This window comes from Thunnus thynnus, chromosome 7 (assembly GCF_963924715.1).
Source record: "Thunnus thynnus chromosome 7, fThuThy2.1, whole genome shotgun sequence".
NCBI classification, from domain to species: domain Eukaryota; kingdom Metazoa; phylum Chordata; class Actinopteri; order Scombriformes; family Scombridae; genus Thunnus; species Thunnus thynnus.
In genome coordinates this window covers 25,331,855-25,353,897 of record NC_089523.1, presented here as the reverse complement: position 1 = coordinate 25,353,897, position 22,043 = coordinate 25,331,855, and the positions used below count along the sequence as shown (strand labels likewise).

General features: G+C 38.4%; 3 protein-coding genes across 6 annotated transcripts in view; 2 read left to right on the top strand and 1 right to left on the bottom strand.

The window, feature by feature from the left end:
* Positions 1 to 302: 302 nt before the first annotated feature.
* On the bottom strand, positions 303 to 4,841 carry chrna10a (cholinergic receptor, nicotinic, alpha 10a). The gene is made up of 5 exons (XM_067595152.1): positions 4,300 to 4,841; positions 2,956 to 3,101; positions 2,608 to 2,762; positions 1,496 to 2,028; positions 303 to 1,401 (listed from the first exon to the last, which is right to left on the bottom strand). The coding sequence occupies exons 1-5, from the start codon at positions 4,457 to 4,459 to the stop codon at positions 701 to 703; spliced, it is 1,695 nt and encodes a 564-aa protein (XP_067451253.1). The 5' UTR covers positions 4,460 to 4,841; the 3' UTR covers positions 303 to 700.
* Positions 4,842 to 4,905: 64 nt separating this feature from the next.
* On the top strand, positions 4,906 to 7,728 carry LOC137186765 (post-GPI attachment to proteins factor 2-like). Of its 2 annotated transcripts, none has more exons than XM_067595815.1 (6): positions 4,906 to 5,214; positions 5,744 to 5,923; positions 6,018 to 6,267; positions 6,735 to 6,841; positions 6,932 to 7,040; positions 7,241 to 7,728. In XM_067595815.1, the coding sequence occupies exons 2-6, from the start codon at positions 5,756 to 5,758 to the stop codon at positions 7,369 to 7,371; spliced, it is 765 nt and encodes a 254-aa protein (XP_067451916.1). In that variant the 5' UTR covers positions 4,906 to 5,214; positions 5,744 to 5,755; the 3' UTR covers positions 7,372 to 7,728. The 2 variants fall into 2 exon arrangements, with proteins under 2 accessions (XP_067451916.1, XP_067451915.1); XM_067595814.1 differs by having other exon boundaries at positions 4,906 to 5,391.
* A 1,376-nt stretch (positions 7,729 to 9,104) lies between these two features.
* The window catches only part of stim1a (stromal interaction molecule 1a), a 28,754-nt gene continuing 15,815 nt past the window's right edge, over positions 9,105 to 22,043 (top strand). For 2 of the 3 annotated variants that reach the window (XM_067595149.1, XM_067595151.1), the window contains exons 1-6: positions 9,105 to 9,282; positions 10,050 to 10,182; positions 14,734 to 14,864; positions 17,677 to 17,791; positions 19,160 to 19,271; positions 19,712 to 19,827. In XM_067595149.1, the coding sequence (XP_067451250.1) occupies positions 10,062 to 10,182; positions 14,734 to 14,864; positions 17,677 to 17,791; positions 19,160 to 19,271; positions 19,712 to 19,827 (595 nt within the window). In that variant the 5' untranslated portion in view covers positions 9,105 to 9,282; positions 10,050 to 10,061. The remainder of the gene's footprint in view (positions 9,283 to 10,049; positions 10,183 to 14,733; positions 14,865 to 17,676; positions 17,792 to 19,159; positions 19,272 to 19,711; positions 19,828 to 22,043) is intronic. The other variant, XM_067595150.1, reaches the window with a different exon arrangement.

Sequence of the window (22,043 nt, the reverse complement as noted above, 5' to 3'; positions counted from 1 at the left end):
TGAAATACTTGGAACCCTCTCAATGATCAGTCTGACCCCATTAAGAGGTATCGTTCACAGGGCATCATCAGGACAAAATTTAACTTTTGTATGTTACTACTGTCCTTTTGTGTCAATAATTGGTTTCAGTGCTGTGCACAAATGTGCGTTAAAAATTGTACAATGGTAGTGGCAATGGATATCACATATATTTGACACTCATCACTTCAAATATAAATCAGAAGTTGTGCAAAATAGAAAAACAGTAACCGTATGATTAAAGTAAATTAAGAACCAGTGATTTGTGGTCAAAATTGCATCTGTAGAAAATTTTATTGATTTGCCATTTCTTTGCTGAGCTTAATAACTTTCACATAGCATTGGAGAGAAAGTTAGGGATACTAGATAGCAACAATTGGGGGAAAACTGGGGGGTGGGTTGTGTCCTCCAGATTGGAGCTTTTCTCTTTACCATACCATACAATTTCTGGTTTTGCTTTCTCTGTTTTTCCTCTAATAAGAAGAACATCCATGCAGAATTGTAACAAAGCAATTTAAAAAATAGTATATGTACTCTTAAAACCTGAGACATTTGGAAAAAGTGCAGTCAGAAGGTTATTTTTAATAAATGGATACATTTCAGTACATAAACTAACCTCTGATCTCCTTTATGCTACTGTATCTACACCAGCTCATTTAGACTCCTTCAAACAGTCCTGCATTTAGATGGCTTTGCCCATGATCAGAAGGCTCATTAAAAACACCATTATGAAAAATATCCACATGAAGAAGCGGTCTAAAACTTTGGCTACCTTCTTCCACTCCCCAGTCCTCTTCTGTGTGGCCCTCTGATCTCTGTAACAGTTGGCTATGTACTCAATGTTACGCAGCAGCGGACTCTCATTGCTTTGAGTGTTGCAGGAAACCTCTCTGTCTTTTCTCTCTCCATCACTCACACCTCCCTTCCTGCATCTCCTCGGACCCCCTGAATCTACACAGTCCATGCTCATGAAAATGCCATTCTTCCAACTGCTGTAGTGGTTGGTAGGGTTCTTCCCAATTGAGCCCATTGGACTCATCATCTGGTCCATGTCCTCTCTCTCTTCTGCAGCCATGGAGCCCACTGTCTCCTGTCCTCTCTCCATTTTGAAGACACAGTCCTCTCTGCCTGGTCCTGCCTGGCCATTCATGGTACAGTTGGTGTTCTTCACGAGTGGAGGTTCCTGTTTCTCAGGCTGTGGTGACAAGCAGTTCTCCCCAACTTCATAAACAAAGCACATTCTGGCCATGTACTGCAGAATGACCTTCTTGGCCCACTTGGGAACAGGCTTGGCATCTGGGCCGCAGTGGTGTATGTTCATGATGAAGATGGTCAGGGCAGTGGAGGCTGTGATCATGGTCATGGTTGCAATGTAATATTTTCCTGTGGAAGAAGAACAAGAAAAGGAAATCATCATACAGAGGCGTAGCGTACAGTCATCCACATGTTGGTTCTGACCCTGTTTTGTTGAACTTACCAATAAGTGGTACATTCTCAGAGGGTGGCATGATCTCTGCAACCAACAGCTGAAAGACAGTGAGCGCCAGCATTACGGTAACACCCAAAGACACCTTCTCTCCAGAGTCAGCAGGCAGGTAGAAGCCCAATGGAGCCAGGAATGAGATCATCACACATGGTATCAGCAAGTTGAAGACATAGAAGGAAGCCCTTCTCTTCAGTTTCAGTGTGTAGGTCACATCAGGGTAAGGGTCAGCACAGCAGCCATACAGAATAATGTTCCTCTTAGCTGGCATACCCAGCACCTCCCATTCAACATTTTCCACCAGGTCAGCCAGGTCAGCACTATCCATGGCGTTCTGGATATCCAGCTGGTTTCCGTTGTAGGTCCAGGAGCCGTAGGTGAACCTGCATTGCTGAGCATCAAAAGGAAAGAAGGACACGTCCACTTTGCAAGAGCTCTTGGTGATAGCTGGGGAATCCCAAATTATCTGGCCGTCATGTCGGATCACCACATTGGTGTCCATAGGCCCAGTGAAATGATCATCAGCACTGAAAGACAAAGAAAACTTGTCTGGAAAAAGAGATTAGAGTAACAAATTGTTCAAATCAGATTTGGAAGATTTTGTACAAGCAGGTTGAATCTTCTGGAGAAGCTGGAGAATGATTCAAAAGAAAAAATCTTGATGAGGATAAAAGGGCACAAGTATACCCACTGAGGGAAGAGTCAACACGTTTTGGGGGAGTTGCACTCATTCCTCAGTGTTGTGTCTGCATTTTATAGCTTACCAGTATTGCTTAAGTGTGTGTTTGTGTGTCACTGTGCTGTTAGTCTACATGGCATCAGCTGTGACCCTATACCTACTCAGCTTTCCTTGCCTTCTCTTCCTATTTGTCATCGAAGTGGTTCAACTGTTTTTGATTTTAAAATTTCAATATGTGTTAGTCTTTCTTTGTTGTCATCTGTATAATTATTGGTTACTTTACTGGTGCATAAAAAGCAGACCAAGGCCTGGACACTCCCATGAATAATAGCTTCAAGGAATGTTCAGCTTGTGCCTTTTATACTGACCCACTAGAGCTATAGTAAGATAATGATATAATGGTTAACCCAATACCAGTCCGACCTACTTGTTATATAGGACTATATCAGGTCTCCATACATAACTACTAGGTATGCGGATGGTATCAAGTCCATCGTAATCATCTTTATTCCATCTGAGGTGTGCATCAACCCACACTTGCCGTATCCATAAATAAGCAGTCAAAATTTGGTTTCTTTCATCCTGTAAAAGATTGAAAATCATTAAAAAAAAATTTAAAATAACTGACAAAGAAAAGAGGCATGTTAAATGTAAGGTGCCAAAACAGAAATATGATCAGAAAACAAAATGGCATCACCGATATGGTAATGCTAATGTGTGGGTATCTGCACAGCTAACTCTCACACATACAATACTGTAGTGACTTGTGTTTTACCATGTCGATAATTTGTGACAGTGTAACCTGCAGGGTCACATTCAGTATGATGTTTGTGTCCTCCACGGGCCTCAGCGCACTAGTATAGTTGGTGAATAAATCCTTCAGGAGCTTCTGAGCATATTTGCCATGAGCACACCAACAGGCTGTAACAGGGATAGAAACAATTTTACAACAATATCACCACAAAACACCTGTTGTACTTCAGTTGACTGTGCCACATTACATTTTACTTAGGATTTTTAGCCAGGGCATTCTGGTGTGATCATTTTGGATTAATGGAAGCTGATGAGTTTAAATAACAACATTTCTAGGCAGGAACATTCAAAGCAAAGCCAGTGATGTGGATGCTGAGGTTCAAAGAAAGCAAGAACATGAGAGAAAATGTGAACACATGACAGATGGTGGAAGGGTAAAAAGGGGATGTCAGGCTAGATTGCCCTTCCATAAAGCTCTAGGAAGAGATCAGGCAAATCTGCCATTATGTTCCAGCGGAGACCTTCTCTGTTGAACTTGTGTATGAGGAATGTAGCATGTGTTCATTGAACACTTAATCCAAGGGACACACAACATATGAGTATCAAAATGAGCCTAAGCAGGAAGATTAAACATCCATGTGCTGTGAAAACAGTGATGATAGAAATTATTAACCAATAGATCTTACTATATGCCATCTTTAAATACCATTTTTCATATTTTTTAATTATGCTATCCTACATTCATACCTCAAAATCACCAGGCAACCTGAGAGAGGATATATGAATAATTGTGAAAATGAAAACACTATCATTTAAAAACACTAAACGGAGCGAGTTTCCAGTGTCAACAATGGATTTGTGAGAGCCAGATGTTAACCCTGAATTGCTGTTTCAGTAAAGCCTCTGAGCTGGATACAAAGAAGGTCTACGGGATTATGATGCCAGCAAAATCCCTTAACAACTGGCAGCAAGTTTGCGGATTCTGGGAGGCAGCTTGCGTGGAAGAGGGATGAAAATCTGAGAAGAAATGGATCATCCATAAAATATTAAAACAATGACATTAGTAAAATGAAATGCAATCGATGCGGATCTGAGTCGATAGACAACATTTTATGTAAATTTTGAAACATCTAGTCGTCATCAGTGCTGGAACAGTGTTTGATATTTTCTCGCGTTCTCTCAATTGAGGTTTTTTTTGTGTTTTTTTAAGTGGTTTTGTTTGTTTGTTAGTTTGTTTGTTCTTTGTTTTTGTTTTTACGTATGAAACGTAAAACAGCGAGTAATTACAGGCATTAAGACAGCCTCTATCAAGTCACAATTTTAGACCCGATGAAGTAAACTAAAAATGAAATGAATGGAAACTTACTTGGCAAAATACTGGCACAAAGAAGCAACCGAAATAAAGTTTGCATTCCCCATCGTTTCATCTTGCTGAAACAGGTTATCTCGACCCAACGACCATTTGAGCTGCTCTGTGCCAAACAATTTTCATTTACTAGAAAAAACAAAAAACAAAAAAAACACATAAAAAAGAAACAAGAAAAGCAGACTGATAGCGAAAGCAGCGGATGACTTGTCCTGTACAAGGCCAGAAAGTGCGCTGTTAACGCTGGGAAAGAAAAGAAGAGGCGGGGCAGAAAGACGAAGATCTTTCACCACATGTTAACCCTATCGATGTACACAGATCGTCAGGATCACAAACGGCACAGATATACACAGTGCGTTTAAGTGGATATAGAATTAAAATAAAACGAAATAAAAATGGATCCTTTGTTTGCTCCGGTTCAGCACCACGGAGAGCTCCCCGACCAACGCTTTACACGTTTTGATGTGAGACTGGGGAAGCATCTGCTCTCCACAGAAGTTAATGGGAAGGATTGGCATATCACCTGCACGCAAATGTGTACTTTGGTGTAAGCACTGCACGCAATATGACCGTGTAAAGTCGTGTTATTTGTGCGCAGATTGAAGAGACTGGATCGCAATAAGCAAACCGGTCCCTTATTTGCGCTTTCATTTGTTACACTGAAGCAAATTATTGAGAGATACATTTTTATACATTAACAAACATGTGATTTATGCATCATTTTAATAAACAACGCCACCTCAGTAGCATATTCTCCTCCGCTCACTTTCTCTTCCGGGTGCATGTTCTGTTCTTCATTTATGTTCATTTCCTCCAGCTATCAGTCGCACATGGAGGATGCTGCATCCAGCACAGGCCTGTTATCATCTTCTGGTATTATTCGACTGAAATCCAGTGGATGCTGGCGTTTAAGATGTATGTATGGATGATCCCCAGCTTTTTTGAGGCATCGCACCCTATTGTTGGTGTCCGGAATATTCACGTCCATCGTGCAGCCTGATACAATGAATGTTACTGTAATAGCGTAGCTGTTGACGGGCCAATGTGCGTGTAGTTTGTAGTGGCATTTGGTAAACAACAAACAGAGTGGAGGTAGGTTTCGTTTTTCAGACTTCAGATGTTCGGTAGCCTATGCAAATGTATGCAAATGTTAGTAATTCAAGGTGGATATTAATATTGTGGCTATGTGATACTTGTATTAGCAACGTTTTTGATGGTACTGTGCTCTTACGGACTGTACCTTAACCAAAGTCCACTAAAGTGAGTTGAATTGAATAAACATTCACTACTTGACATCATCAATGATTTTCATATTTTCCTCATATATTGCCTGTTGTTTCCTGACTTGGAGAAAGTTAGTTATGCCACATGCATTACATTTCCCTGTATGTGCAACAATATCTTTGCAAGACATGTTTAAAACTGACCTTTTTCACTGTGGCAGACCCAGTCGAAGATGCTACAAAGCTCAAATATCTTGGGGCATGAGAGGCCCGTGGTCATCAGGTTATCATTCACCACCTTTGTTCTGGGTACTGTGTGCCTACCGCTACTTGGGCTGATAACTTGTGTCTTCATATCCTCAGTTTTTCATTTTGATGACTCTACTGGTACACATTGTCAGGTAATGTCAATATTTAACAAATTGAACCAACCATGTTTGGCTTATCTCAGTGTTTGTTTTGAGCTTTCTGACAAGCATTACTGTGTCTTTCTAGGTTCCTAATTACCTGCCATCTATCAGTGCCTCAATAAGTCTAAGTCCTGAGTGCCACATATGGCGGTTCTGCATTGGCCTGCACTCAGCACCGAGGTTCCTGGTGGCAGTTACCTACTTTAAATTTTACAAGACTCGTTTTGCCTCGAGGTCCCTTGAGAGTTCACTCAGCTGCTTGAACCTGGCCTTTTCTATTTCTGAGAACCTTGGCCTCTTGCTCCTCACATATGTGTCATCCAATGAAACATACTGTGAGTAATTCATATTTTGAGATCACTTTAATAACAATTACTTTTATTGGAGATGTTTTCATTCAAACCTTCATTTTCATTGTGAGTCACTGTGCACTGTGAAGCTTCAACCTATCTCCTCAGTTAATTTAGATTTTTATTTGGTTTTAAATGTAGCCTTTGAAATGTCTGTTGTTGATGCTTTTGAATAGAGAGGGGAGATCGTGTGAGATGAGTTTTAATGGTTTAACAAAAAATTGCAAATAAAACATGCTTTATTTAGCAATATAAAGAACCTTTCTGGGCAACATTAAACTAGAAATAATAAAAGGAATAGCAAAATATTATGTCGTCAGTTGTGTCTGGAGTACAATGCAGAATTTGTTTATTGATAAAGGCAGGTTGATGCATAGATTGAAAGTTTAAATGAAATATTACAATTACAACTTCACCCCCCTCTCTCTCTCTTTGTATATTTTTCCACTCAGTTGTCCATAAGGAGGGCTTTGTCTTGTTCATTGTCAGCTCCATTATCTACATGCTAATAACCTGCCGTTTATGGAAAGCTATTAAGAGGTATTCATTAAGTCCTGAGGTAAGGAAAGCCAAATCACTGAAATCTCTCATGTCATTTGCAGTATTTCAGTCCAATTCAGTATTACAGTTTTGTTTGTTTTTTATCTAGGATGCTAAATCTCACCATTGGAAAGTACGTTTCTTACTTCTCAACGTCTCCTTCTGTGCTTTTGCTGGATTCTTTTATTGGAAACACAATATGTACTGTGAATCAGGGAGTAAGTATTACATCAGTTTGATCATTTTGATTTATTCAGTAAGGGTTGTTGACAGTGCTAAAAGGAAAATAGTCAAAAACATACTTGTCATATGAATAGTAAACACATATGAATCAACCCTTTGCAAAAGTTTTTTAATATTTGCAATATTGTAAAATTGTAGGTTAAAAATCATATACAATTGTTTCTTCTTCTCACAGGTTATACATTGTTTGCCCTGTTTGAGTATCTAGTGGTCTTCTCCAATATGGCCTTCCATCTCACAGCAGTATGGGACTTTAAGAGCCGGGAGGTCATGGTGATTTCATTCTCTGAGGACAAAGTCTTCTGACTAGAAACTCAAGTGCTAAGTGCTGTGTGCACAACCACACCACCTGGTGATAACAGCCTTGCTCCTGTTCAAGAGGACAAATAGGATGAAGGCCTTTTCCACATGTTTTCATGATGACAGGTCTCAAGTCCTCAGAGGATAGAGACAGACATGGAACAAGAAAAGATATGCATATGTGCTACAGTATGTTCTACTTAATTAGCTGCAAGTGCATTTTATTTGCCTTAGTTTCTTATTCATGGACGCCTTGACCTATTTACAGAATGTTCTTTAATGTGAAATTTCAAGTTTTGTACAATGCACAACAAATTTGTGGTCATACTGTTTGTGTACCAAAGTAAAGTGACAGTTTCTCAACTATGTTTGGCTTTCCTTTTTAAATACAAAAAGGGGAACAATGTATATAAATGATTTAGTGTCCAATGAATGACTAAAAGCACAATGTTATTATACGAAAGTCTACTGTAGGTGTTGTTCTGAATTTCTATCTGGGCTCTGTTTAGATCATTCCTAATTTTCTTAGTCTTTCTCACACATATAACAATTTTAATGTTTCTGATATTATGTTTTCATGTTTTAAACCATTCAAATTCTTCAAAAATGACCAAGAGCTATTCTCCTCTTATCATTTAGAATGAGACCACTGGTGAGAACAGGTTTTGCCATTAGTTATGCTTTGATGAAATGTTTTTATATTCCAAAAGTATCTACACATTTAATATTCTGTGATTATTAAATATCTAGATTTATGTAACTCTTTTGATATCTGAATTCTCTGTACTACATGTGTCCTCAATGCACTGTTGTTAATCTACTGCAGATATTATGATTACACACAGCTTACCTAACAATGACCCCAAAGTTAATGCTGCTGGATAAAATCCCAGGTATCACACGAAAGTAGGTATTCTAGCATGCCAGAAACTGGCATGCCATGCTAGCTTAGGCATGGAAAATGGAATTAAATTTAAAATTAACTGAGTTTTAGGTCTGTAAGTAAAAATAACCCCCCCCCCCCAGTCTTATCCAAATGATCCATGGACAGTCACGCACTAGCAAGAAGTCTAACTTTGGCTGCAAAACCTCAAATTATACTAATTTACAACAAAACTGAGAAAACAGTATTTAGTATTATCTCTCTTCTTCTTTCTTTCTTTAATATTAGTATTTAATGAGTTAATGATGTGTTTTAGTCAATTAATGAAAGTTAAGGCAGGCATCTCAGTGTATGAAAGATAAGATTGAGCATCATGGTTAAAATCAGTATTAGGATATTAATAAGAATAGTTTCCTGATATTACATATATACAATATGGCAAATGTATGCAGAATCATATGTAAAGCATAACATTGGAACAAACAGTTGCATTGAAGATATTTGAATTATTTTATATCAGATAAAACTTTTCAATTAGACCTTTTAACAAATTTCCTAGTTTTAATTACAATTTACCTGGAGTAATGCCTTCATACCTACAGCAGAATTATATTAAATTATATTACAATGTGCTCATATTAAGTACATACTGCAGAAATAAGGTTGAAAATGGGTGAAAGTTTCCTTTAATATGCCTGCAAGACCTTGCATGTCAATGTAAAATCCACTAGATGGCGTACTTCAGCTATTTGTTTTCATTCATTGGTCGTGACATCCAGTATACACTCCGGACATTAGGGGACGACACTTGCAGATAACAACCAGGGACTCGGGGGAGGGAGGGGGGTGTAGAAGAAGACAAGCCCTCCGATTGTCCGTGCACATTCTGCGGCTTTTTCGGTTCAGTCTCTCTCGGTCGACGGGAAAGACCGAGACCATTTATAGGAGGTGGAGTCCGCTGTGCTTCAACTCCGTCTGCTGCAATGTTAACTCAGAGCTGAAACTACACATCTGCTGCCTCTGATACATGACAGGTGACTTATTTTGTTTGTTATTCAGCATCACGGTGTGTCAGTTAACGTTAGTAACATTACCACGCAGCTATAGTGGGTCTCGCAGTGTCTTGTAGTTAGCTAAACGTCAACGATGGCTAATGTCCGACTGTAGAAAATATAGTGACTCGACACGAGATAAAATAACTGGAAAAAACACGGTTAATGTGAGTATTTTTTATGAGGGCTCCGTATTGTTATTCCATCTCTGTTGAATATTTCCGTTCATTTCCTAGTTAGCTGAAATGTTCAAGCTAGCTGTCCGATGTTTGTCAGACATCCAGCCACCAGACGCAGACGAACCAGGCAGCTGTTACTTTTCATAATCTTATTATTTATCCCTCCCAGAAGTGACTTGTGTTTGCAAACATGCCGCCAAGCACCTCCAAAACACCGCTAAAGTGACAAAATGTCGCTCTAAATGTTGCCTTAGTCTCATCAAGGTATTAGCAAGCTAGCGACGGTTGATTCATTCAGGAAGAAGATCTCACTTGAGAAGTAACGTTAACAGTTAGCATGTTGCTGCAGGGGATCTTTATATAACTAACCGTATTTCTTGGTGTGCACGAAGCCAATTAATGGAGTTACCTCTTTTTGTCAATATGTCATATGTTTCCAAGAGACAAAACATCTACGTTGTTTTCAGTATGAGCGATGTTTAATTGATTTAAGCCAGTTAGAAACACTGCCAAATAGTTGTGCTGGAATCATCAGAATTTCCATGGCTCTATTCTGTCTTTTTTTTCCAGCATACACCAGTCATGGAGTTTAACAAATTGGTGACCTTGTGGATATTTTGCCTGTGTCTCATCGGCGAAAGTTGGACTGACAAAACAAGTTCACCAACACCAGACAGTCAGACTGTTGAAAATGGGGTGTCAGGTGAGTGATCGTGGCACTAAAAGACAGGTTCACAATTTTTCAAGTCTGTCTTAAAACAACAATCAGGTGCCCCAAATGAACACTGAAATAGGTTTTTCTTGCCATAATCATTCCTATTGTTCATACTGACCATTAGAAGATCCCCTCTGTCCACATTAGTCAAATCAAGTAGATATCTTTCAACATTACAGCCTTTTTAGTGCCAAAGTCCTTCTTTTTGTTACTGCACTTCTACCGCAGCTCAACAGGGAAACATAAAGAGGGAATTGGATGCTAAAAAGACTGTAAATGTAGCAGATATCCATTTGATATGACTAACTCAGACATGCTGAAGTCTCATATAAGCCTCAGATAAACGGTTAAATGCCTTTTTAGCAGGGGATCTTTTTAATAGCCAGTATGAACAGGAGGAATGATTACAGCAAGGAAAACATCTTTCAGTGTTAATATGGGTACCTGGCTGTTGTTCTCAGACACACTTGAAAAACTGTGAACCTATCCTTTGATTTGTAGTGGGTTTATTTGTAGCAATCTATCAAGCTATCCTGATACAAACTATAGATTGACAGCTGGAGTATTACTATACATGTCAAATCTTTGTGATTGTGCGGGCACTAAATGTAGTGATGCTGAGAATAGTCTAGCAGGCATTCTCTATTAAGCCTCGCTAATATTAAGCCACCTACTCAAACAGGAGGTAATTGATCTAATAGTTGGTGAGCAGGGCTTTAAGTAGTTTCTAATTCAGAGAGTTTATAATAAATCGTTAATTAATGTAGATTTGCAACAATGACGATTAATCGATTAGTTGATCAGTAACTATTAAATTAATGGACATTTACTTTCATAATAGATTAATCGTTTGGAGTCATTCTAATTAACTAATCGATTAATCAAGAAAATAATCACTTGTTCAATGAATGAAAATAATCAATCAATTAATTAATACATTGTAAATATTTGGTTGTACAGTATTACATCATACATTGTTTTTCTTCATTATACTTTTAATTGTGTAAATTGGGATCAAAAAGTTGGTCTCGTGCAAGTTTATGCAATCATTAGATCATTGAATGCGCAGTACTACAGGGAATTATTCATGTGTCTTTACTACATTACACAACAGATTTTCTCCCTTTTTTTAATTGAAAGTGGTCAACATGAAAATTTTCTCTCTATAGCCTGTATACTACGAGTGAGTTTAACAAATTATTGGTGTAAATGAAATTTATTTATGATGTGAGGTCCTCTGTCACTGTCATAATCTCTTGCTACAATCCATGGAGTGATTTTACACGAATGATGACAGCGGTTGACTCTGTCAAGCGATAGTTGAGCAACCAAACCATCATGAACTATAAAACTTGAATCTACACAGGAAACGTATGAGCCAGTTATGACACACCTTGACTGAGATTATAGAAGTTTACTAGTTTATGAATTTGTATTTGTTAACAAAAGGCATAACTGTTAAATCTCAGATTTACATTCTGAAATGCTGAACTTGACATTATTAATGTGGTTTATTCTGTGGTAGTGATATTTTATTAGTATTTCTGAAGTGTGATTAAATGTGGAAAGTTGCACACTTGTGCTACAGGCACAGTTTTACTAATGTGTGTCACATGTCTTAAGAGTCCCAAGAGGCCTAAGTGTGGGAAAGAATTTATTCTTGACAGTATTTTTTTTTTTTTCTTTCTATCCCCAAAGCATGACAGGTATTTTGACTGATGATAGATCATAGTAACTGTTGCAGTTATGAAGTGGGGAAGTTATGGAGTGTGTTCTCCATCTGCATGCAGGCACAGAGAATGACTTGCGTAACTTGAGCTCTTAAAAAAGGCAGGCTGACTGGTATGTAAATATCTTTATCTTGTGTCTCCAGTGGTTTGCAAGCCAAATGAGAAACAGGGCCAGGTTTGGTGTATGAGAGTGTTTCAGGTGGTAGAGTTTCACTCGGGTAACTGTCATTCTTTGTTTAACATCGTGAGTGTGAATGAGTAAGTGTGTGAAAGAGTAATTGCCTTATTGGTATGTTGTTGTACAAGTTCTCTGAGGCTAAAATCCTTGCCTACTGTGGCTCAAAAATTAACTTTTAACCACACGGAAGTTCCTGTTGTGCCTTGCTAGTTCTGCGTCAGTGGTTTCATGTGTAGAACAATAGTAAAAAAACACAAAAGACATACACAAAATAGACATAGTTGTAGGGATCAATCTGTGACATGTTTTGCTTTCTGCTTTGTCTCTCTAGCCACTAAGCCACTCTGTCATAACATGTGGTTCTGGGAATAAAGAAAGCATAGATCAGTTTGATGAGTTGATCAGTGCTATTGGGCAATAAGATGTTAATTCTGGCACATTGCAAACCTAATACCTGGAACTGACTATACACTATTGTGTTGGTGGGAGTAATTAATGGTGAAGCATTATCAAGTGGAGTAGTACCAGTATAACATGGACCTGAGTTTGGGCATTTATGAAGGGGAGTTTGATTTTTGCCTACATACTATTGTTGTGAGGATGATGTAGGCAACATGAAAGGCAATGTCTGTTTGGGAATCGGCCAAGTGTTAAACCAAAAAAAACCAATCCAAAACGACAGCCATTTCAAACCAGAATTAACTAGTACCAAGTATTTTATCTAATAATTCTGTAGTGCTGTGTTGAGACAATTTATATCCAACTTTTTATTTAATGATGTATTTGTATATGACAATTTATGTTGGAGAAAGATTTGACATTTCTGATGTCGGTATCAAGCAGCAGACTGAGCCTTAGAGCCTTAGAATACACAGAGTCAGTTTAATGTCTATACCCATGTTACCAAATATTTTACAAATGATATGTTCTATCTTTGGGAGATGATGTAGAGGAAATGCAGGAGCCAAGTTTTGATAGTGGTGAGCAAGGGAAGCTTCCCCCTTAAACCTTGCCTTCTCCTTTTGTGGTCATGATCACAGTGAAATCATTCATGTAACTTAGAAGTTGCAAAGCATTTAACAAACTTATAATGAATTGAATAAAATACATTCTTAAGATTTTAGGGGTACTCGACCATGGTACCTTGTATTAAAATACACACTTCAAACTTAGTGTTGCTACAGGTAACTTGTCATGCCCTTTCACACAGCTCCTGAGTGTCTGCAGCACATGCCAAACAAGGTTTCCTCTTAGTGGGCGTGGCAGCTTTATCTTTGATCTATGGCAGAGGATTTCTAATCCCTCAGGAAGGAAAGGGAACACAGGGCAGACAGGGCTCACTAGATGACTTACAGATTGCCAAATTATATGATTATTTATCAAAAAAATAGACATTTCTGATTATCTACAATGAATTGTTGAGCCTTACACACACAAAGCCTTACACATTACTGATACCTGGCTGACGTAATCCTAAAAGCACAGTTGAAACGTGCACATTTAAACAAATAAAGCATATTAAAACTAACAAACCCAAGTCATCTGAAAAGAAACTGAATTGTAAAATCCTATTCAATGATAAGTATAAATTAAAAGGTCATAATTATTTAAAAACTTATTTGCCTTGGGACGAGGCCTATTTTTGGTCTACACAGTAGTCCTGACAGCCATGGTATCTTGCTTCTTTGTAACATCCCCACATTTAGTGAAAGGCCTTATGTAAACAAGGCTTTGTCTGCAGCCAAGGAATTTTGCAGTTAAGTTATCGTAGCAAGAGAGAGGTTTAGTGAGGGCAATCCAACATGGGACTTTACATTCTGACTATTCTGCTAAAAGCACAAAAGGTTAAAAGTCACAAACCTTTAGCCATCATAGGATTAGTTGAAGTTAAGAGATTTATTGTAGCATTGAGCTGAAAGTATTTGAGTATCTTGATCAGATTATTTAAATGACTGGCTGTTTCTATTTTATTTTGAATAACATAGTTATTGATTATTCCAGACATTGCTGCGAAGAGACTATGCTTTTGCTTGAAATGCATGTTTAGTGCTGAATTGCAAAAATCTAAAAATAAAAATTTCAGTTTCCTATAGCTTTTTTTTTTTTTTTTGGTCTTATCGTGTAGCAACAGGAGGAACCATGGCAAGGATTTCCTTGGATTATCTTGCAAACTGCAGTCATTCTAGCTGTGGGTACAAGACTGCTTGTTTTCAAGACACATTCAAGTTTGATCACTGTTTTAGGTGTTAAGGGACTCTGGGTGACAGAGCACAGTACGGAAATAATTGACAAAAGGTGCTAAAAGCAATGGAGAATTTCAAGTTTTTTGGTCTTTTCAAAAATAATGAAAAAAAACTAAGCCAAAGTATATTGCTAAGACATTCTGTGTGTGTGTGTGTGTGTGTGTGTGTGTGTAATTGCACAATAGGCACTAATTTCCAACTTGGTATATGGTTCTTTGCTCATTGCGAAAGAGTAGACTAAATTAATCGTCTAATCATAGTAGTAGTAGCAGTAGTAGTTTGAAGACACCTGTGAAATAAAACCAGGATAGTTGACTAATACTGACAATTCTGTGCTGATCCATGAGTTTCCTCCTAACACTGTCTTGATATGACTCTGTTTCTCCAGATTTTTGTCGCATTGATGAGCCACTATGCAAGGATGACAATGCCGCTCTCAGCTTCGAAGCGATCCGCAGTATCCACAAACAGATGGATGATGACGCAAACGGCAATGTAGACGTGGTAGAGACAGACGGCGTAAGTACCACCCTAAAAAGTCATCATGAGCAGGAGCTGATGCTCTATTAAAGGCAATATTCTGGTTTGTACAGTCACAAAGCTGGTGCTAAGTCATTCCGAAGGGGCTTACAGGTATCATTATTGTAATCCTCTGTCATCTGACTCGGCATCGGATTTGCCGTCAAGACAGTCAGTTAATCATGGCCCTGTAATGTCATTAACCTACTCTGAGTACCCAGAGGATTTTCCTTGTTAGTGCTCCAGTGCTCTTTTCCTCAAGTTTTTGTTAAATAATTAACCTAATTAACATAAAGTGGTTGTAACCAGCCTGACACAGACATTGATGTCCCACATTTGTACAAACACAGTGTAACAAAGGGTATTAATGCACCTTGAAACAGACTATGTGGTTTGCATTTTTGAAAACATGAGTATTTTTTTTTTTTAAATACAGTGAAGTCAATATAAACAGCTTAAAGTTACAGATTATGTGCATTTACAACTGTACAATGCCCATCAGAAGCCAGGCCTGTTGCTTCTCAGACATCACTGGGGCCTTAAAGACATTGTCTGTAGTCCATTTAGCTTACATCCAGATCTCTAGTCTAAACTACATGGTCTGGAGCCTCATGACGGTTTGGTTCAGTCTGTGTCATGTGATTCAGGCCAGACTAAAGCAGGCATCATCATCACTGAAGCCGTCTCTGATTTTAGAAGAGGCACTTGGCATGCAAATACCCCTAAGGCATAGAATCAAGTGTAGTACAGCGAGTAGTAGTGGCTTTGAGCCGAGAAACAGAAAGCTCAAAACGATTAAGCACTTCAAGACTATAGTCCAGGTTCCTATTGTATTACAATGATTAAAGAAAGAGGATTGTTGATTTGATTTTTTTTTTTCTTTTTTTTTTTTACAACCAAGATCAAAGTGTGTATCTGGCTTTTGAAAATAAGCTTTGAGCCTTTGCTACATTATACAGGTCCTGCTAATTTTCTACTGAATATATTTTCAGGAGCGTGATATTTCACCTGCAGTGCAGACCATCTCTCTACCCTGTAGTGAAATCCTCCCACATGAATCTATCAAGAAAGAAAAGCATGATGACTTATTATTGTCTTCCACCCGTGTTGCATGAGTTGGCTTTTGTGGGTGTGCAAGATGTGTAGGGTTTGTTTTTTAAAAAAAAAAAAAAAAGTGGTAACCTGGTGACTGAGCTAGCCTACAATGTGGTGGGCAACTAGTTAGGTGGTTCCATCGGTGGATATTTGACAATTAACACTCTAGTGGGGGAAATAATGGAAAGAGCCATGCATTTTGGTACATAGTGCCATACAATATACTGGGTTCTCATTTCTTAACTTAAAAACCAAAAAGTCTGTTACACATATTTTAAGAAATTTCATATATTTGGCAGCTAAAATGTCAAAATCTCCCTTAGTGTAAACCTCAACATCCCATGCTATGGCTATTTTTTCCAAGTCCTTACAAAACCTAAAATCCACCAAGAATCAGATGATGTTTTGTTGGGTGAAAAGGTAGAATAATCTCCTGAGTCGTTCATGTTCAACCTGTACGTAGCTACAACCAATTTACATTAGAGATACATTTAACATACTCTATTACTTTCAGAAATAATCATCATGACAGTCAATTAATTAATTGGCTATAGCTCATGAAATATTCCTTAAACCACAGTTATTTCAGCATTTTAAATTCACAATCATTGGCTAAAATTACTCTCAACCTTTGGCATCTTTATATAGGTTATTGACATCCTGTTTTTTTGTGGTGCAGGTGACTATTGCACTATGAGCTTTAGTGTTAATCAGTCATGTTGATTTGCCCACACAACCCAGATGTGGCTGTTCCAGGAAGCAACAACTGCACTGCACTTGTCTGTGGTGAATCAGAGGAATCAGTCGCTTGTGATGGCACACAGTTATTAGCAAGTGACTGAAACTCAAAGTTTCAGTGATTTTAAAGAAGTCTAATGTGCTGCCTTTGTAATTGGTTGGTGATTCTTAAAGATTGGATTTTTGCAATGTATCAGAACCAAATATGGAGTCCAGATTCTAGACACCTTTCTTTAGAAATCTACAAGGCCTAATCAAAAATCTATGCAGTGCATTATGCCAACCTATTGTGTTTCATAGTGTAAGCTCTGTTGGATTTTGATAATGTCTGGCTTTTAGCTGTAAGTGATCAGTGCACATGCTGTAATGTAGAATAATTATTAACAGGGGTGAGGAGGAAGTTCTGTGCTGTTCCAGGCCATTAAATAGTTGGTGGAAAATCTTGCTAATTTTTCAGGTCATGTATGGTAGAGATATTTATAGTGTTTCATGTTCGTTTCACAGTGAGGGAAGGAAATGCATTCATAAGCCACAAGAATTTCATTTTCTTCTTTTATTGGTGTCATAAAAACCACAGTAGTGAAAAAGGTCACAGTTTACGGTGTTCACAATAAATTCAAACCCATTAACAGCAAATGTCCAGCACCACTGAAAATGTAGTCTTTGTCCTCCCACATTTCATACATTTAATTCAACCAGACCCTACTCAGACACGGTTTCTGTGTTGTTTAATGTGTGGGCATTTGCTAGGATCTGATAATATGTAATTCACCAAATTAAGGTGAAAGGAAAAGCAAAAACATTTCCCTGAATTGTACATTCAAATAATACTTAACAGCACTGGTCAAAGAAAGCTAACCAAAGTGCTAAATACAGTATGTTTGAGGCATGTGCCTGCATTTCCTCCAAGTGTCACAACTGCTTTCTGTAAGTTAACTAAGTTCCTTGTAACCATTCAAACATCCTTGTCATCCTGCAGTTCCTGAGAGAAGATCTAAACTACCATGACCCCAAGGCCAAGCATAACAGCTTCCACGGGGATGACCAGTTCATCAGTGTGGAGGACTTATGGAACGCATGGAAAGGCTCTGAAGGTACTGCTTTGAAGCCTCTTTCTTCCCCTGAAGGCCAGTGCTGGCTTTACAATGGGGCCTTTCTTTGAGCTCTTCTTTGTATTTGAGTCTGAGTTGTAGACTGTGAATCTTATTTTGCACACTGTGCATTGATACACTCTGCCAACTCTGACTGTGTGATATCAGACTGATAATTATTATTTTTTTATGAAACACTTCTTGTGACTTTGATTGCTAGTCCCAGAGGCCAGCAGTGTTTCAGATAGCCAATAAATTAGAGTTCATGTTTTTCTGTGTGACTCAAAGAGTGGTTCACACAGTATCCCTTCTTGACCCTCTCACTCCACCAACAAAGGGGCAAGGCAGTTTATCAAAGGTCATGTCAAGCAGATATAATTGAATCTGTCAGCACAAAATTCACACACACCCTTTCACCTCCTTCTGCCTATCTGTTTGGCTGGACTATCGTGTACTCTGAGAGCACTATGAATGTGCTGTGCTGTGTTTGGCACTTATGTCTTCTCACACCCTTCCCTCTGCCTGCCTTTTCCCCTTTTCTACTCATTGTACTGAGTTACCCTGCATTGCAGTTCCTTGACAAGGCTCTGGAGGTTTTGAGCCAGGAAACTGTGTTCCTTAGAGCACCACATTAAGATAGATAACTGGGGAGTGGATTTCCCTTCCCCAGTTATTACTGTGCATGTGTATGTTATGCCATAGGATACCTCCATAGCTCATTTAGGATACAGATGCACATGGTGATATAATATGTCTCATGTGTCAAGCTGAATGTGCAGTGCAGTCAAGTATTATGACAGTGTTGTTTTGCCTCTGCATTTCAGCACATTGGGTTGGTGCTGATTGTCAGCTTTAGCGTAAAGATGTTTGCATCCACATCAAATGGACAGTGTAAGGAGTTAAGCCTTTTTTATACATCGACCCCCAATTTTAAAGAACAATCATGCATTTTTAAAACAATATTTACCACAGTCATCATATTTCATATTTGGTTGCAGATTTTGTTTGCAGTCTATGACTGCAGGATCATGTTCAGTTATTGCTGGTTTCTGTGGCTTTTTCTGTAAGTTTAGTGAAATTGTCCTGCTGCATCGTTCTAAAATTGGGGAACTTTGTATAAAAGACTACAGGGCTACAAGTACTTTGTCCCCTAATATGAATGTGAACATCCTTAAAAATGAAAGTCAGCACTTAAGCCTCATAGTCATAGCCAAAACAATAAAAACATTACCAATACATTGGGATATCTATGTGATGGAGACATACTATGTGTTTACAGCCCTATGAGTACAGTATTTTAGATAGATATCAGACAAAAAAGATGAAACAGACGTCTAACTGTGTGTCTTCTTTTTTTTCCCCCCTCCTCAGTGTACAATTGGACAGTGGATGAGGTGGTGGAATGGCTCATCACCTATGTGGAACTGCCACAGTATGTGGATGCATTTCGCAAGATGAATTTTAATGGAAGTGTCATGCCAAGGTAGGGGAAATTACGACTTGCACTGAACGTGAACTTTGCTCGAGCTGCGAAAAAGTGTGACTTTTAGCTAGACTATGATTTTCTCTTTAAAACTTTTTGTACTCATGAAGAAACATGGAGTTTTTCAATGGAAGTGATGCAGTTTCTTTAGTGGAAGCAATTAAAAAGACTTATATATTACTCCCTTTGAAAGATGTTTTGAAGATTTCCTATTCTACTCATTGTCAGTTGTATTTCCCACTTTTAAATCTATGAAAGGAAGCCATTTTGTACATCTGTGAAAATAGCACAATAAGTGGATCTAATAACAATAATGCTTTAAGTCTGATTTGTTTGGATTAATAAGATTTGTTACGGAGTTGCATTACACATACCTGAAAATGAATTACACCCTTTGCACTTTCTACGTTGTTCACGACTGCGTCTCTGTTCTCTCTCAGGCTTGCTGTAAAGAACACCACTCTGACAGTCTCTATTCTGAAGATTTTGGATCGCAGCCATGTGCAAAAGTTGCAGCTCAAATCTTTGGACACTGTGCTGTTTGGAGCGCCCCTGAGTATGTGATGTTCCTTTTTTATTAATGCCTGCAAGAACATTTTTGTATTCCTATCCTAAAACATACGTACTTTTGTCTGTGAGGTTTGCTTGTACAAGCGTTCCAAGTCCGATTCACCAAACTCTCTTAACTGCCTGAACTTGTCGTAAATCGCTCATTTCAGCTTGATGAATGCCACCCGTTCATAAGGAGTTGCCCGTTTGTGAGATCTCATCATTAGCATAATGCCAGAAGGCTCCATGTTCCGCTCCAGTTGTGTGAGTTTTATTCATCACGTCACAGAGCTTTAAGTCCTGCTTTCAGAAATCAGCCAACAAAAACATAAATTTAGGAGTGTCATTAGTGGGGAACCTGAAATAATTAAAAAATATGAATCCAGCTGCCAACGACGTGTTATCAGAGCAGCACTGTACTTTGACAGAATTAAAGAGAGAATGTTTCGACATGAAGTTAGATGCAAAAAAAATGTCTTTCTAAAGCAAAACGCTCCATGACTCATATGAGAGGCGGTCATGTGACAGTCATAGAGATATTAGAGAAGATATTCTATCCTACAGTAAGCGATGTTACACTGTCAGCTGCAACACAAGATGATACTGGACAGAGACCTGCAGAGAGACACCGAGGCAGCTGTCAGAATGAGAGAAGTTTCCTAGCAACTACTGAAATGTAGAAGTTAAAATCTAAAAACCCTCTCTGTAAATTGGCTGCGATGATGATGATGATGATGATGATGATGATGATATGGTGAACAGAATAAAAATTTTGCTTAAGTTTGTATTAGTTATATATTTAATTTTTGTTAATTTCATATCTAAACCCAAAATTCATTCTGATTAAGACATTATAATTTTAATTCAAACAGTTGTTCCTCCTGTTTGAAGAAAGGCAGACATCCATGTACCTCCAGTTTGTTGTGACTGCACAGACTGTCCACAGCCACTACACTGCCTTCTTGTAGACAGCGATCTACTGCGCTTTTGTAGAACGCGTCCTCCAAGCGGACTCCAGATAGTAGTATAAGCAGAACTACTACGCATCAGTGGTGTCCACAGCTGCCAGTGTATGCGTGTGCTCGGGAGTATATCTGTCGCTTTACCCTGTAGTATCACTACATTCAGATTGACAATCGAGAGACAAATAACACTGACCAAGTGCAACACTATTATTAAAATATGGCCAATTATCTCTGTATTGAAAGGACATCTTTGAGTGAAGCCGTTCAGAACAACTATAAAAACATTTGGTTTCTGACGTGGTCACATAAGAACCAGTGCTGAGAGAGAAAAATGGAGTTTAAAAGTATGAAAGTAAAAGTTGTGGTTTGGTCCCTCTGACTGATGATTTTTTTTGTTTAATCAGGAAGTCCCTTGAGATTGAAATGTCTTTTCCGAGGTAGACTTGGCCAGTACAGCACACCATTTACAGTTTAAGTAGAAATAAAACACAACAGATAGGGAGCACATACATCAAACACACAAGGAAGAGACTAAATCCAGCTTAAATGAGGCAGTTACAGTTCTCAGTTACATAGACTTTTAATATGACTTTAAATTTTTCCATATATATATGACATCATTAGATTATTAATACTGAAGGATCAGTATGTAAGCAGCATGATAAGCAGCAGTTGTAGCTACTGGAGGTGGAGCTAGTTTCAACTACTTTATATACAGTTAAAACATAAATCTGCATAAAACAGCTTGTAGCAGGTCTCCTGACTTCTTGCAAGAAACAGAAAGGTTGTTTTCCTTTTCAACTGCAGCACAACTAAAGTGTTTCAGTACTGCAGCTCAACTAACTGAACCATGACCCTAAAACTGAGGTACGGACTGTAGATTTTGTGTACCGCTACAACCCTAGAATGCCACAAATTTTCTTAAATCAAGAAGCACTCATATGAACAGATTCGTTCTTGAGAGCCTTAGTCAGCCAACGTTTGATATCTAGAGAAAATCCTGTTGCTACCTGTACCAGTTTCAGGGTTTGAGGACATGAGCTAAGCTGAGGTGAGACGATGCTGCTCTGTATTCCAGACACACCTCTCTGCGTATTGAGGCAGATAAACACTACTCATCCTCGCCCTCTCCCTCTCCAGTATCACTGCTCCAAATCTGTGGCTACAGATTGTAATCCTTCTGGTTTTTCTGCATTTTTGTTTTTTGTTTTTTTTACCTTTTGGGTTTTGTAGCGTCACAATGGATGGGGTGTGTCTT